This window comes from Lissotriton vulgaris, chromosome 3_1 (genome assembly GCF_964263255.1).
Source record: "Lissotriton vulgaris chromosome 3_1, aLisVul1.2, whole genome shotgun sequence".
In the NCBI taxonomy this organism is placed as follows: Eukaryota; Metazoa; Chordata; class Amphibia; order Caudata; family Salamandridae; genus Lissotriton; species Lissotriton vulgaris.
In genome coordinates, this window is record NC_141689.1 from 1,580,160,784 (window position 1) to 1,580,177,355 (window position 16,572).

General features: G+C 44.8%; 1 protein-coding gene across 1 annotated transcript in view; it reads left to right on the forward strand.

Annotated features, from left to right (window-relative positions):
* The window catches only part of TMEM38B (transmembrane protein 38B), a 446,812-nt gene extending 430,552 nt beyond the window's left edge, over positions 1-16,260 (forward strand). The window contains exon 6 of the mRNA XM_086962072.1: positions 15,087-16,260. Coding sequence (XP_086818198.1) covers positions 15,087-15,338 — 252 coding nt within the window. The 3' untranslated portion in view covers positions 15,339-16,260. The remainder of the gene's footprint in view (positions 1-15,086) is intronic.
* The last annotated feature ends 312 nt before the right edge of the window (positions 16,261-16,572 follow it).

The following is a 16,572-nucleotide window of genomic DNA, read 5'->3' on the forward strand; positions in this document are numbered from 1 at the left end:
TATAAAGTTTAATATATTGTCTTTTTCATACAAACCGGTGTCCATTATTTTGTCTCAACCAACTAAAGCACTTACAGTTTTGCATATCTTATGTGTGCCCAGTACCTATTATATATTTTGTGTAGTGTTCTAGCATCTTATGCCAGACCGCCTCTGAGAGGTTGCAGGGTTTTCCTCTTTACTGGTATCACCGTCCAACTTTTGTTCTTTGTATCCATCACTACTTACTCTCATTGCTTGGTGTGAGCGCCCCTACTGTAAAATACAAACCCTTAGTTGAACTTTCTACAGCCCTATTCAGTCCCAGGTGCTACTCCTCCACCACCCCAAATGCAAATAGGTCTATTCAGCCTAGTGCTTACTCACCCAGTCTCCTGGAGCCACCCCAGCCCCTGTCCCTCTCAAACCAGACAGTCAATCCACAAATAGGCAGAGGCATACAGAAAGGTTGAACAAGAAAATAGCCACTTTCTTACAGTGCTATTTTCAAACACAGTATTTAAAAACCATCTTTACTAAAAGATGTGTTAATAAATTCTGAGTTCAGGGATACCAGACTCCAATGTTCTATCTTGCTCCTATGGGAAGATGTGCAGGTAAACATGTTACACAGCATTCCCCATTCTGACCTATGGGCAAGATAGCCTTTCAATAGTGAAAAACGAAATTGGCAGTATTTCACTATCAGGACACGTTACCAACATTAGTACAAGTCCTACCTTTCACATATACTGCACCCTGCCCAGGGGGGTACCTTGGGCCTACCATAGGGGTGTCCAGTATGTAAGAAAAGGGAAGGGTCAGGCCTGGCAAGTATGTACACTGGCCAGGTCAACATGGCAGTTAACAAACTGCGTACAGGCACTGCAGTGGCAGGCCTGAGACCTCTTTTCAGGGTTACGTATTTGGGTGACACAATCAGTGCTTCAAGCCCACTAGTAGCATTCGAGTTACCAGCCCTGGCACACTTAGTTCACTTTACTAGGGACCTACTGGTAAAACAAATATGCCAATCATGGATAACCAATCACAATAACAATTTACACAGCGAGCATATGCACTTTAGCACTGATCAGAAGTGGTAAAGTGCCCAGACTCATAAAGCCAACAACCACAGGTTAGGAAAAACAAAAAGGAGAAAGACTGAAAAAGTTTGGGGATAACCCTGCAAAAAGGGCCATTTCCAACAGACTGACACTCTGTTAACTGCTCTGCTGGGTAGACCTGCTACTTGTTGAGTTGCAGGAAGGACAGCCACTTTGTGACCTCCCTTGCTGTGCTGGCCTGCTGGCTGCTACCTTTGTGCTACCTTCACAAGTGATCTCCAAGGGCTTGATCCCTGTTCTTGAAGTCTCAGGACCATCAAAGACTTCACTGCACTGCCGTTGGATTCTGCCATTGCATGTTCAGCAGCTACACTTTGCCGGTGCAGACTGTGCCTGATCACCTGTTTGCACTGTGCAGAACAAGCACCTGGCCAGCAAAGAGATTTGGTGCCTTCCTGCTTTATCCAGAACATGTGAGGGCCTGATCACCCGCTTATGCTGTGCAGAACCGGCACCTGGATGGGAGAGAGATTGTGCACAGTCCTGCTTTACCCTAGAACCAGTAAGTGCCTGATCGCCCGCTTGTGTTGTGCAGAACCAGTGCCTGGCCTGGAGAGAGATCAGGTGCATTCCTGCTTTTCTCAGAGCTGAGCGAGTCCCAGCTTCATCTGGTGCCTCTGATCTGGAGTGTTTTCTAGCAATACTGTGACCTCCCTCCAGAGGGAGACTGACACAGCGGCTTCGAGCACCACAATACCGGCGGCTCGCCTGGCTGGTTTTAGGTATCCGAAACAGGTACCGTGTTATCCCAAATCCCAGCAGTTCGCCACGCCTACTCTACGCCAAGGACAGCCTTGATTCACTGACACGGCTGTGGCTGGAGTCTTCACGCTCTTCTGCTTACAGTTAAGGCCCCGTACACCTGTCTGTGTGACCGGAGATGAATTATTGAACACAAGTATTTACTGGCACTCGAGAACTCTGAAAGTACTGCATTCTTATGTGCTATTCTTAAATAGGTATTGTCGTTTTGACCTTATTGTGTTTAAAATTTACCACGCTATTTATATAAACTGGTGTGGAGTTATTTTGTGGTGTATTCATTGTGTTGTTGTATGAGTGTGTTGCACAAACACTTAACACATTGCCTCTTCAGGTAAGCCTGTCTGCTCTGCTCCAAGCTGGCAGAGGGGGTGATCACAGGTTATATTATTTGTGGATTTATCTTATCTAGTATTAGGGTATCTTTCAAACATTCACATGCTTGAATCATTCCCTGCCGTCAAGATGGGAGTACCCTGTACATTTTTAAGGGTGATGTCACATTAGACATAGAAGGTAACAGGCCTAAGGCCTTATATTTAGTAACATACCCAAGTCCTTATTTTAAAAAAAGACCAAATTTAAGAGAACACCACCCTCTAGAAACCTCCTGGAAGGAGCTCCAGTCCATCAGATGTTCTACCCCACGTTGAGCTAAGGGAGTCTCCACTGAGCTCTGCCCAGTTTTCTTATCTTATCTTCCAATTTCCCTTGTCTACAGACTTGTTCTTGGATTCAAGGTATTTTTCATCTATAATTCCTTTGTCTGAGTGAAGTTCTCTAATTACCAATAAAAGGCCTTTGCAAAGGATTGCAAGGTATGTTGTACTTTTTCTTCAAAGACTTTGAAGGACCGTGAGGGGAAGCTATTAATATGGCTACAGATGCTTAAAGACTGGGAGGACCCTGTATCTCATGAGGTGAGTGAAGGTTCCTCAGGATCCTCCTCAAAGACACATCAAAGAAAACCTCAGGACGTCTCTCAAGGTCACTCCTCGGAGCAACCTCCAAAGAAGACACACAAAATGTCTTCAGAGGCTTCTAAGAAGCAAGATTTGCCTTCCAGGGCGTTTTCTTCCCTTCAGAGTTTGATATCTGCCAATAAAATCTTTTCAGAAATCATCTTCAGACCCCCCTACTCCTCCAGTGAAGGTGAAACATGCTTTTAAAAAGCCTTCCTCACCCTGTCGAAGGACAGCTCATCGACTGTAGTATCGACGACAAGAACTTGACATACTGTCGTCGGAGTGACTTCGTCGACGAGAACCGTCACCACAGTCTCAGTCTTGGCAGCATCTGTTTTGTCGTCGACGACGTCTTCGTCGATGAGTCAAGCTGCTTTGTCGTCGATGATAAGGATAGTCAAAAGTCATTATCGTCGACGTAGATTGAGACGACGACCAGTCTAACAACGAAGATGGCAATGAGTGCTTTGTCAACGGTGTTGCCTGTGTCGACGACGAGTGTACTGTTGAAGACCCTCTCGTCGACTATTTCTCCTATTGCATCGTTGATTTACTTGATGACGAAAGTTCCATCATCGACGACGGTATTGTCATCTACGCCAGTTACATCTGGGACATTAATATCAATGCCCGTCGACGGTTCCTCGGCGACGGTATGTGTACTGATGACGACCTTGCTGACGACACCAAAATCCAAAGCAACAAAATTAATTTCCCAGCAACATTTTCAAAAGGAGAGATCGGCACCCTCATTAACGTCTCCTAGTAAGGTTCAAGCCTTATTTCCAATTCATCTTTTGGATGACGATGATGACTCGGACGAAGACAGCTTGTTTGGGGCTGCACAAAGCCCTCAGAGTTGAATGTCAAATACCAAGAAGACTCTGATGATGAAGATCAGTTCTATGATGAACATTTGTACTACCCTGACCAACGACGTCGACAAAAATTGACAGAGATGGTTTGTCTTCTTTCCGCTCTGATAACCGATCTACAATATATGTTGTTGTACTACAAAAAGAGGTACCCTATGTCCACACCGTCTCCTGCACCAGCACTTTCTCCACCTCCTGTGGTGCAAGTTCAGTCTCCACCTCTTCCTATATCTCAAGTGCCTGTGTAGCTGCTTCCATCTACAGAGGAAGTAGAAGAAGAGCAACGAGAAGAAGGGAAAATCCCGGATACACAATCACGACCAGATGAATGGAATGAGTACATTATCCCTCCACCAGCGTCACTATCTATGCCTCAAGTAGACTTTCCTCCAGAGAATATTGGAGGATTTCATAATCTCTTGGAAAGAGCAGCCAGATGTTTCAAGCTTCCAGTGCCTACTCACCAACAAGACTGTTTCCTTTACGATTTCAAGGAACCTTTTAAAAAATCGGTCAGGTCTATGCCCATTATCGACTATATTTGGGATCAGGGCATTAAGATAAGGAGAAACCCTGCCACAGTTCCTCCAGGCCTACCAAGGCTTGACAAAAAATACAAAGCCCCTAACGACGCGCCTGCCTGTCTCATAGATCACCCCAGACCTGAATCAGTGATTGCCCAGGCAACACAATGCAGGTCATAGAACCCTTCAGCTCCTCTATCAGCACCCCCAGATAAGGAGGGAAGGAGGCTAAACAACATCGGCAAACATATTTCCACTATGTCGACGTTGACAGTCAGAGCATCCAATTCCTTGGCGCTACTGGGGTGCTACAACAGGCAGATGTGGTCAGACTTCGCTCCTGAGCTTAACAATCTCCAAAAAGACATCAAGGGGCAGGCAACGAAAGATTTACAGGAGGGCGAATGCTGCGCGTCAGAGATTATTGACAGCATGATGGACATCGCTTCTACTGATTTCTGTCAGCTAGCTGGAGCTGCGGTCCTAAAGCGCCGAGAATGGCTAAAGGCTACACCATTTAGGCCTGAAGTCCAGACCAAGATTCTAGATATGCCTTAAGATGGACAGAACTATTCGGTGAGTATATCGACGAAGCCCTTCACGGAATCAAAAATCACACTGATACGGCCAAAGCTTAGGGCACCCTCCAGTACAAAAGAACCCCTGTTTATGGTGCACAGGGTAAAAGACAGTCATCCTACAGGGGAGGCTACCAGCTGTATAGGTATCCTTCCTATAACTCCTCTAGCCAGCAATACAGACGCAGTTCGCTCAGATACAACAGCCTGTGACTGCCTACAATAAATCTTCCTTTCAAGGGAAGGCTGGATGACAAAGAGATACTGAAAGTCGTCAATGACATCACACTTCTGCCGATTGCAATTTCCTCACCTATCCCCAAAGTAGGAGGCAAAATATCCCATTATCTCCAAAGCTGGAAGAAAATTACAATGGATCGCTGGGCCCTACAACTAGTACAATTTGACCATTCCCTAGAATTTATACAGCCACCTCCGCCAACACCTCCTCAACTTCTGTCTCACAAGCATTGGTGCCTGTAACAGTTGAAAATAACATTGATGATCCAAAAAGGAGCAAGGAGTGTGTTCCCTTTCATCAAATGTGAAAAGGATTCTATTCCTGTTTCTTTTTAATGCGAAAGAAGAAAAACAATTGGAGGCCAATTTTAGATTTACAAAATCTAAACACATTCCTCAATAAACAGTCATTCCGCATGGTCACCATTCAAGTCTTGCAGCTTCTCAACGGGAATGACTACATGCTTTCCTTGGACCTCCAAGATGCCTATTTCTATATACCTATTCACAAAAAGCACAACAAATGTCTAAGGTTCGCTGTAGCCGGCAGGCATTATCAATTGCGAGTTTTACCTTTTGGACTCAAGTCAGCCCCATGCATTTTTACAAACTGCCTAGCTCCAGTACCTGCATATCTCAGGCAACATCATCACCAGGTTTCCCTGTATCTTGTTGACTGGCTTGTCAGAGCTCCTCCTTTCAATGCCACAAAGAAGTCTTCCAAAGTCTGTTTACGGCTTTTCAACAAATTGGGTCTCGCACTAAACCCAGAGAAATCAGTCGTACAGCCTTCTCGATGTCTAACGTTCCTGGAAGCTATCCTAGATACGGTTCTGAAAAGGGCCTATCCAACAGAGAATAGACAACAAAACATTCTGACGTTAGCAAGCCGCATACAAAGAAGAAAGTCTCTGTTGGTGCGCCTGTTCAAATCTCTGCTAGGCATGATGTCTGCTTGTATTCTTCTGTTTCCCCATTGCCATCTACACATGTGTCCTCTTCAGGAAGCCTTGACTGCTCAGTGGGTTCAGATAAACGGGACCTTCAACAACATTTTCCAAGTGACTCCTCAAATGGTAGCCTCTCTAACTTGGTGGACTCAGCCTCACCATCTGTCTCAGGGCTTACCTTTCCCTCCACAAGCCTCTCCTCTGGACAGATGGTTCTCTGGAGGATTGGAAGGCCTTCCTACATGAACTTCAGATCAGTGGCAAGTGGCCACCTTCTCAGCAGAATCTACGCTTAAATCTCTTGGAACTAAGAGCAGTCTTTCTAGCCCTTCAGGCTTTCCTACCCAGGATACAAAATTCTCTAGGGCTTGTCGGGAAAGACCATAATAGGACAATGCATCTAAACAAACAAGGAGGAACTCGATCTCTCTCCCTCTCCCAAGAATCTCAACAAATTTGGAACTAGGCAATTCAACACAGAATCTTGTTGAGAGAGGGGTACGTTCCAGGAAAAGAAAATTTAATAGCGAATAAATTAAGCAGATTACAGACAACCTGCCATGAGTGGGAGTTGAACCAAGATATTCTCAACAGAATCTTCTCTCAGTGGAGTGAACTAATGATAGACCTGTTTGCCTCAAACAGCAACGCCAAATGCCAACACTTCATAAGCTGGCATCCCCAACAGGGATCTCTGGTGAACACGTGTTCAATAGCATGGTCCGGCGTATTTGCCTATGCTTTTCCACCGATTCCTCACCTTCCCAGGGTTCTAAAAAAGATGAAAGTGGAACCTTGTAAACTAATTCTAATAGCCCTAGCGTGGCCTCACAAACATTGGTTCACAGACCTTCATCTCCTGTCCTTAGAGTCGCCGATTCCTCTGAAGCCATTTCCCTCACTTTTAACGATGAACCAGGGACAAGTTCAGCACCCAGATCCAGGCTCACTGAGATTATCGGCTTAGTTCCTGAGTTCCAGGTATTTCAAGACCTGAACATTCCTCAATAGTGCAGGGAGATTTTGTCTCATGCTAGAGTGGACAGTACTAGCAGAACTAATTCTTTAAAATAGAAAAGATTCCGAGTCTGGTGTGGGTCCGCTAAAGTGCATCCCCTCAAATCATCTCCGGAGGAAGTCTTGCCATATCTCCTCCATCTCTTCTGTCACCGGCAAGCTGGTCAACCTCTGCAATTGAAAGTTTGTGCCCATTCCACTAGGGCAGTATCTACATCTATGGTGTTGTTTTCTGCTGTGCCCTTCTCAGACTTTTGTAGAGCAGCAACCTGGAGAACACAGCATACATTCACTAAGCATTACTGCTTGGATTCCGAATTGATGAAGGAATGTTGCGTTGGGACAGGCGATGCTAAGACATCTATTTCAATAAAGGTGAACCTCCCTTCCATCCCACCAACCTTTCTAATGCACATTTCTCTATTCTGTTCTCTTTGTTGTGCCAATATTGGAAACTATGCATTTGCTATTTCATATTTATATGCATATTTAAATGATCTGTATGTATGCTTTTATATTTCATTCTAAAGAAATAGTTGTTGACTATTCATATATGTATAGCTTATGTATGTGATGAAATGTGCTCATTCCTGCTTTTTATTCTGATTCAAGGATATGACTCTGTGAAAGATGCCCTAATACTAGGGGTGGGCGGAACTTGCATAATCGCGTTACGCAAATCTCTGCAAAACGGTAAAAAATCTCTGCGAACACACAGAAATTCTGCAAACTCGTGGAATTGCTTGTTTGCGATGCTTTTTCCTGTTCGCCATTGCGGGGCGAAATATCTTGCTAATACGCATTTTAAGATCGCGAACAGCAAAACATTTTGCGAAGCCACGGAACGCAGAATTTTGGGCAATTTTGCGTTCTCTACGGAACACGAAATTACCCAAATTCCGCAAATTTCGCGAGCGGAACGGAATTAACCGCCCAGGCCTACCTAATACTGGATAAGAAATGAATTACTTACCTGTAACTGCAGTTATCCAGTATTGGTATATTTCATAGATTCACATGCGACCCGCCCGCCTCCCTTGGATGAGCTTACTTAGTACTCTTAGTTGTACCTCTGGTCACGCACAGTGCTTATGAAAATCTGCAGGTCGGGACTCGGGAGCTCCTTCAAGGAAGGTTCTAGAGGGTGGTGTCAGCTGACTGGTTGTTCTCTTATGTTTGGTCCTTTTTAGGGCTCGGCCTAGCGTACACTGCGCAGCAGTGTCTCGCAGCCGAGATTTTTTGATTTCCAGTACTGGGGCTTTAACCCGCCTCTCTCTTCAATTGGCTAGCTCCATAAATGGAGGCTAGCCATTGGAAGAGAGATGTGTCAATCATTCTGGGAGCAGATTTGTGGGCGTTTTAAGGTTGTTTGCGGCCGCCATTTTTTATGTGAAAGCAGAGCGTTTGGGTCCTTGAATTTTGCTGCTTATCACCTACTTTGCTCTTCTCTGCTCCAGGGCGGGGGCGTGTAACCCCGGGGTCGCCTCCAGCTGAATTACTCGCACTGGCAGTTGCAGTAGCTGGTTTCACTGTGTCCTCAGAGCCCGATACCGCTCCATGTCCTCTCACCCCCTTGCTTCCTGTCTTTGGCGGCATCCTTACGGCTCCCTTCTTCCTGCTGAGAGGCACAAACCACACAGCAGCGGAACAGCAGAGAGCTCGAGATAGCAGCCAGCAGGGAACCGGAGTCCTCCACACTGTGCTCTGCGTCCCCCAGAGTCTCCACAACATCAAAATCGGCTGTCGGGACATTGCTGGCTGGAGCTGCTATCGCGATGAGTCTGCACCGCCCCCCCCCCCCCCCACTCTCCTACCGGCACCCCACGGCCATATTTGGTCTGGTGTCTGCCAGAGGGGAAGGGGGTCATGCAGCTCTTCCGGCGCGGCGGCAGGCTCTCTCGGAGCAGATGCTGTCAGTGCGGCAGAGAGGTCCATGGGGGGGCAACGGATGTTAGAGAGTGGCATTCGGGCACTCCAAGCGCCCCAGTCTCTCAGGTGTAGGATCGGCCGGTGCACCTTCTGGAGCAGCTTTAGCCAAGTACAGTGAGTACGAACCCCCCCCCCCGGCCCCCTAGCGCAGCTCCATCAGAGTTGAGGCGTAGGGCCTAATTGTCCGGCGAACGAACAGGTCGGTGCACTCTCGGAAGTCCGAAGGAGTTTCGTCCGTACCCCAGAGTAACCTGCATTCCCATGCTCCACTAACAAGCACTTCTCAGTTTTGGTGTCGGGAATGAAACATAGTTCTGTGAACTCCCTTACTCTGCTAGGAGACCGTCAACATTGCATGTGGCAAAGAGAAGGGTATCACAGGTTAGCTGCTGGCTACCTTGTGCTCTCCCAAGACAGATTAGCAGTTTTTCTGCCACGGGTAGGTGTAGCATAAAACTGGTATTCAGGAACACGTCCGAAAAAGATGGGGAGTAACTAACGCGAAGTGTGTAAGATCGGTGTGAATGAGTCCCACGCGACATCTTGTGCCCGATTGCTTTACCCCCCCACACATCTCCCACAGGGGAGAATGCACTTCATTATTGGGGCCAACATTTAAACAAGTAACCACTATTGGTACAAGCAGGTACTACAGTAGGTACACCCAGTTAACAAAGTAGTGCATCTGATTCAGTGGACTGTTTTTCAGTAATGTGGAGGCTGTGGTTGCAGTCGAGCTTTCTGGTCACTTTGTCGTGGGAAGATGGTATGGGGTAAAATGCAGATCTCAATGGGTTGGGGAAGAAGTTGTACTGACTGAATTGATGGGTGGAGAGCCAGTAGCTGAATAAGGTTGGTGCATTTGCATAAAGGTGCATGCCGTGGTGGGCGGAAGCAACATGTAACTGACAGTTGAACAGATAAATGGATGAAGAGGGTTAACTCAAACTGGACCTTGGCCAGACAATAAATAAGCATTTGCAATAATATAGGTCTCACAGTACTGAAAGTTTGAGCTATTTGTGTTGCATTATTATTTGAAATGCCAATAGCTTTAAACTTTCAGTAATGCGAGACCTATTGCACTGAAAATGCTTCAAGGAAAGGTCAAGCAGTGATTAGAGAGGCGGTGGGGTTAAGCTGCAAATCTGGAGGGTGTTAGAAGACTGTGGACGGAATAGGCGCCATCAGGAAACAGTGCAGTGCCAACAAAAATGCACAAGCTTGGCATGCCGCCCTTTATAAAAAATATTATTAAGATGAGCAGTCTGACCACAAAGACGCACCGCCTATGCTTGTACTTTTCACACACTCACCGGAAATCTGCTGAGAATTCAAGGCAGCCACATGGCGACTCCAGTTAATGCAATTAAAAAGTATCCGCATTAAAGCTAACAGCTGTGAAAAAACAAAGCCATGACTCTCCCGCACCTGATAAGAGGTGTACTTCACAGCAGTCCTAGACAATGTGAGTATTTTAAAGCAGGCCAACAGATACTGGTCAGGATAAGCGTGTAAATGTGGCTTGCTCCCCTGACTGTGATTGCTCCCCTGGCTGTGCTTGCTTCCCTGGCTGTGCTTGCTCCCCTGGCTGTGCTTGCTCCCCTGGCTGTGCTTGCTCCCCTGGCTGTGCTTGCCCCCTGGCTGTGCTTGCTCCCCTGCCCACTGGCTGTGCTTGCTCCCCTGGCTGTGCTTGCTCCCCTGCCCCCTGGCTGTGCTTGCTCCCCTGCCTGTGCTTTCTCCCTTGGCTGTGCTTGCTCCCCTGCCCCCTCGGTGCCTGTGATTGCTCTCCTGCCCCCTCGTTGCTTGTGCTTGCTCTCCTGCCCCTGCCCCCTCGTTGCTTGTGCTTGCTCTCCTGCCCCTGCTCCCAGTTGCTTGTGCTTGCTCTCCTGCCCCTTTCCCCTCGTTGCTTGTGCTTGCTCTCCTGCCCCTGCCCCCTCGTTCGCTGTGCTTGCTCTTCTGCCCCCTCGTTGCTTGTGCTTGCTCTCCTGCCCCTGCCCTCTCGTTGGTTGTGCTTGCTCTCCTGCCCCCGCCCCCTTGTTGCTTGTGCTTGCTCTCCTGCCCCCTCGTTGCATGTGCTTGCTCTCCTTCCCCTGCCCATTGTTGCTTGTGCTTGCTCTCCTGCCCCTGCCCCCTCGTTGGTTGTGCTTGCTCTCCTGCCCCTGCCCCCTCATTCGTTGTGCTTGCTCTCCTGCCCCTGCCCCCTCGTTCGTTGTGCTTGCTCTCCTGCCCCTGCCCCCTCGTTCGTTGTGCTTGCTCTCCTGCCCCTGGGCCCTCGTTGGTTGTGCTTGCTCTCCTGCCCTGCTATTGGCATTGTAAATGACAATGCCATTTATTTATGTTTTCAAAACAAAAACATAAATAAAAATAATGTCATGAGCAATGCCAATAGCTCTAACTTTAAGAATGCCGAGACCATTGCATTGTAAATGCTTGTTTAAATAAGGACTGTTGGCCAATGGCCGACATACACTGGGGAGGTAAGGTGGGCTACTTAAGAGGTTAAAATGCATTAATGAACTAAAAACTTGTGATGAAGAGAATAGAGGGAAGGCAGAGAAAAATCCTCTTTGGAGGTAAAACTATGTCTTAACGTGTTTGAGTACCAAAAGATTTACACATGAAGCAAAATGTCAACGCTCAGCTCCGGAGAGCATATTTGGGATAAAAAATGTCATGACCATTTACTTAGTAGTTCAAGGGGAGTATAGAATAATTTAGCAAAAACATCGACCCTTATGAAGAAGTGTGTGATACTGGCAAATAGTGCTCCAGGATCATACTCTAGAAGATCATAATCGACAGCAGAGGGTGGTACACATCGGGTGAAATCTGCTACGTTGTATTCTTTGTTTCTCTTTAGCACTTCATCACAGTCGCGGATGCAGATAACATGAATGTTAAGTCTTTTTCACTTGTAGTTCTTCAGTTGCTTCCCGACAAAGTTGCTTGTGGGACTCTAGCCCATAGAAATGGGAAGAAATATTAAAGGCTTACTATGCCTGCACACGTTGTTTGGCCACAGGAAGAAAGGCATAACTCTGAATCTCAACTTGATTTTGGTGTACCCGGGGACCTATTTGTTCTCTCAGCAACCATATCACCTTTATAATTTCATAGCAATATAATTATGGTTTCTTATCTGTATTTATTTAGCGCATGAATGTCAGACGTATTGGTGCTGTATATATTACATATAACTAACACATATAACAGATTTTTTTTTTTAAATATGTGAAAGTACATAACATTTCACAAGTAATGAAAGATCGAGCTGCTAACTAGTGGGTAAAGATGTAAGTCTTCTAAACGTTATCACAATATGCTCTGCCTTTAGTCACTGGATTTGCTTTATCACCGTAAGTGAAAGTTCTAATTTTGGATGTTGCAGCAGAAACCTATGCGAATAGTTTAGTGCATGGGTTTGGACATGCCACCTGAGCTTGCCTTCTTATAGGTCCGGCATGTTGACATAGACATCCTTCTGGACGATAGTCCTAATTTTTAGGTAATTCTGTTTCAAATGGAAAGCTAAAGTAGGGCTCTTAGAAATGGCATAATGTGATCACATCTGAATAAGCTAGTGAATAGCGCCCAACAGCATTCTATACCGATTGAAAAGCTGCCAGTGTTTTATCCGGACAGCCAGATGTAAAAATGTAAATTGATACTTGTATAGCGCACTACTCACCCGCAAGGGTCTCAAGGCGCTTGTACGAATACCGCTGTGAAACCCATCCTGGCTTTCCCTGTGAGGCGTCCATTCCTGGGCACCCCAAGGCGGAGGCCAGGCATCCTTAGCGTTGCGGGGGCCGTTGTGGAGATTAAGCAAGCTATTGCCCAGAGTTGCAGAGTGGGACTCTATGATTAGAATAGGCACCAAGGCGAGAATTATCAGGTCAGTGGAATTTTGAGCCCAAGACCCGCCGAGGTGGGGAATTGAACCCTGGTCCCGGGCTAGACCTCTGCATCAGGGTCTGCCGCTCTAATCATTGAGCCACACTTCTCCACCAGATGTACAGCATTTCTTTAGTGTAAATGCACCTGCGCCAGGGCACTGGTCTCTGCATTATGCCATTGAGGTAACACTTTCTTCGAGTTATTCAATTGAAGAAAGCGAGTATTCTTAAATAATATCTTTATTCGGCAATTTTTCACCATAAAAGAATACAAATACATAAACATTTCAATCCCAATAAAAGATTATAAAATACAGTAAAAGCATGGACACATCATTCATCAATTTACTGACAGTATAATCGTCCTCAGTTAGTGGGACCTCCAATTTGTAGTTTCAGTAACCGGGAACGTGTCATCCACGCACTTCCTAAAAACTTAGCCACCCCATAGATCATACTGGCAGATGAGGACTCTGTAGAAAGGACGCGTAGTGCCAGACTATGGCACCTCAGCCCCAATTCCCTGCAGACGGGTTTCAACCAAAATTTCCGTGCCCCTTTGTAAGCTGGGCAGGCAAAGAACATGTGAGCCACCGATTCCTTAGGGGCCGCACAGCCCGGGCAAACACGCGAGCAGGCATCTGCATCCAGCCATCTTAAAGCGAGTATTAGCAACTCAGGAATTCTTGATATTAGGGATAAATCGGATTCCAACAGTTTGCCAATATTACAAACGGAATTGGCAGGTTATAGAGGAGGACCTATTATATTCGACCAGGTAATTCTATTTAGCTTCATTTTAGCTTCATATCCTGTTATGAAGAGTAGCTCGGTTTTTGTTGTATTGAGCTTCGAGGAATTTTTCAACAGCCACCAGTGTGTTAGGATGAGGCAGGTGACCGAGACAGCTTGGTTCTGGTTTGCTCCAGCACTTGTGTAGTAGCACAGGGTCATGTTTTCCTTTTAATGTTAATGGAAGGTTGTTTTTATTTTCAATTATTATAAGGCTGCAGATAGCAGGGCCTGATAATGAACTGTGCTTAGTCAGATTTATATCCCAGGCTGGGGCGCAGAGGTGAAGAACTGAAGCACTGAGGTATTTAGCTCTTAAATGAAATTCCTTGTTAACTCAGTATTGAAGCATGAAAACACAATGATGTTTCCGAATGCTTTTAAATAGAAGATAAATAAAATGAAGAGTTAACTTAATTATTAGGTTTGCTCTTCAATTAAATTTTCTTGTATTTCAATGTATTTAATTTACAGAATGCAGGCCTCTAACTCTTAGTGGCTGATAGACACAAGGTCATATTTATAACGTAAATATACATTTTTTTTTTAAATGGGAGAAATTTAAAGTGAAGAAAATTATTTCTGGGAAACATTTAATCTTATTGTTCTTCTCCACTTTCAGTTAAGCCAGTTATGTGTTAATGTTATATGAAAAAAGAACAATGTCATACTTTCACCCCTGTAGAGATATGGGCCTAAATCCATAGTTTTTTTTGCTCCCCATGCCATTCCAGTTTGGACCCAGCCATATGCAAATCACTCTTGACCCTGCGCCCAATGGGAACAGTCCAGCCCGAACTGCCAGGCCAAGTCCTCTCTGGACCGGAAACAAGCATCCTGAAACCGATTTAAGGGTACCATCCCTCATCAACCAGACTAGCTTTATTCTAGTGAGCAAACCAAAAGAATGATGGATTAAACCCAGATCCTTGTGACTGGGGGTGAATGTTTGCATTGTCCAGCATTCCGACCATCAATTATTTACCTTGCACTCGCTGCATCGCAGAGGTTGGCGATGCAGCGAGCACAAGGTAAATAGTGTTATTTATATATGTACTTACTTTACTCGTGGACGTCGTATGTCCGACTCCACTACCCCAACCCTGCCCCTACCGCCCCACCACCCAGCAGCACTCCCACTGCGAGCCTCCACTGTACGTTTGAGAGCCATTTTCTCAGCTTGAGGAACAATTTTTCACCAAACCGAATACTAGTGATTAACTCTTTCACACTATTGTGAGAACTGTAGCAGATTGAATTTTGTATTCCATACATTGAGCAAAGATTGTGGTATGCATTACATAATATTTGATCTTTGCTTTTTAGTATATGCAGTTAGCATTCAGTAGCACCCATCGCTTATTATTGGCACTCATCACTGTTTTGCAGTCCCTGTTAGGAATATATTATCCAGTCTTTTTTAATGTTTCTTTTATCTTTTTTTGGTAGGTTGTGATGATGTTAACCGGATCTGCGGTTTCCCCATTTGCTCCCTTTGAGGCTGTGCTTAGTTTGTCTCTGTTTCATTGGCAGCAGGTTCCACAGGAAATGACATGTGATATCAATACGACATCTAATGGCACAAGCCCAACTTGCAAAGACTTGTCAGAAAACGGTGAATTCAGCAACCACCCAACTACTTCTACCAATGCAGAATGCCTTGAGACCACCAGGAAAAGGATAACAACGAAAGCAGAATAACATTTACTGTCAAATACGATAAAGACATTTACAACTATTGTATATTGCTACTCACATGTTGTGAGTACCACACTTTTGGAATGGTGTTTTTCAAATGATGTAAAACGAGAGATTGCATTCCTTGAAATATTTGTTGGAAGGAGGAGCAGGAATTTATTTTTCAATGCATGTTCATTCAGTTATAATGAACATTTTGTAACCTTGAAACTAGCCGTTTTCCCCGTCTTTCACAAAAAAAGTTTGGTTATGCATTAATATCAGCTCTCTACTTCCTGACCACTAAGGTATAGAAAATGCGAAACTGAAACAATTTTTTGTCCGCGACATTTATCAAATTGTGACTACGACATGAACCTTATGGCAATGTGATCGACATTCCACTATGTGTAAAACAAAAAAAAACTATCTGGGTACACTGTCAAGCTCAGTGTAGCACACACTTCAAGTCATTTACCACAGGCACTTCATTTTAGCAGTGGAACCCCCTTCATTTATTCCATCTCCAGCAGTATATTTTTATGTTGCGTGCCAACAAGTACGTTTTAACTTCTGTCAGTGAATACAATATTTCCTGGTTTTATTGAAAGTTAGTGACCAAAAGAAGCTCTAGTAAGTCATTGAAAGGATAATGTTCATGCATTTATGTTGTAACTGTTGTGGTGTTTGAAATGTACATCATGTTATGATTATACTTTGAATATGGTTAGGTGTTTAAAATGTACATATGCATTTGTGTGTGTGTATATAGTGGTGTGCGTTTCCACACAGGGTGAAATTGCGAGGAATATTATATTTTAAGATTTTAAAAGAGATTTTATTCTGATAAGTCTACCAGAGTTCTATAATATTTATGAAAGTGAGATAATTTGTTTATTTTATTGGAATGCAACCTTTAATTAAATCATTCCATAATACATTTAAACATGCGGTTGTGTTTTTATTTCCTCAGCTATTTATTAGTAACAAATTTTAATACCTAACGTCCCAAACAAATTACCTACGCATATCTCTTTTAAATTGTTTTGTCTATGCTTGTTTTATGGAGCGCATAGTGACATTGGGCCTACTTTATAGTTTGTAGACAGGTTACTGCGTCACAAACGTGACCGATAGCCCATCAGCCTTATTATAAGTTTATTATATGAAAAACAGTTATTGCCATGCATATCTTTTCACTCCCCATGTACCCCGGCAATATATTCACATATTTCTTATTACAAAATCCTCTCCCCTT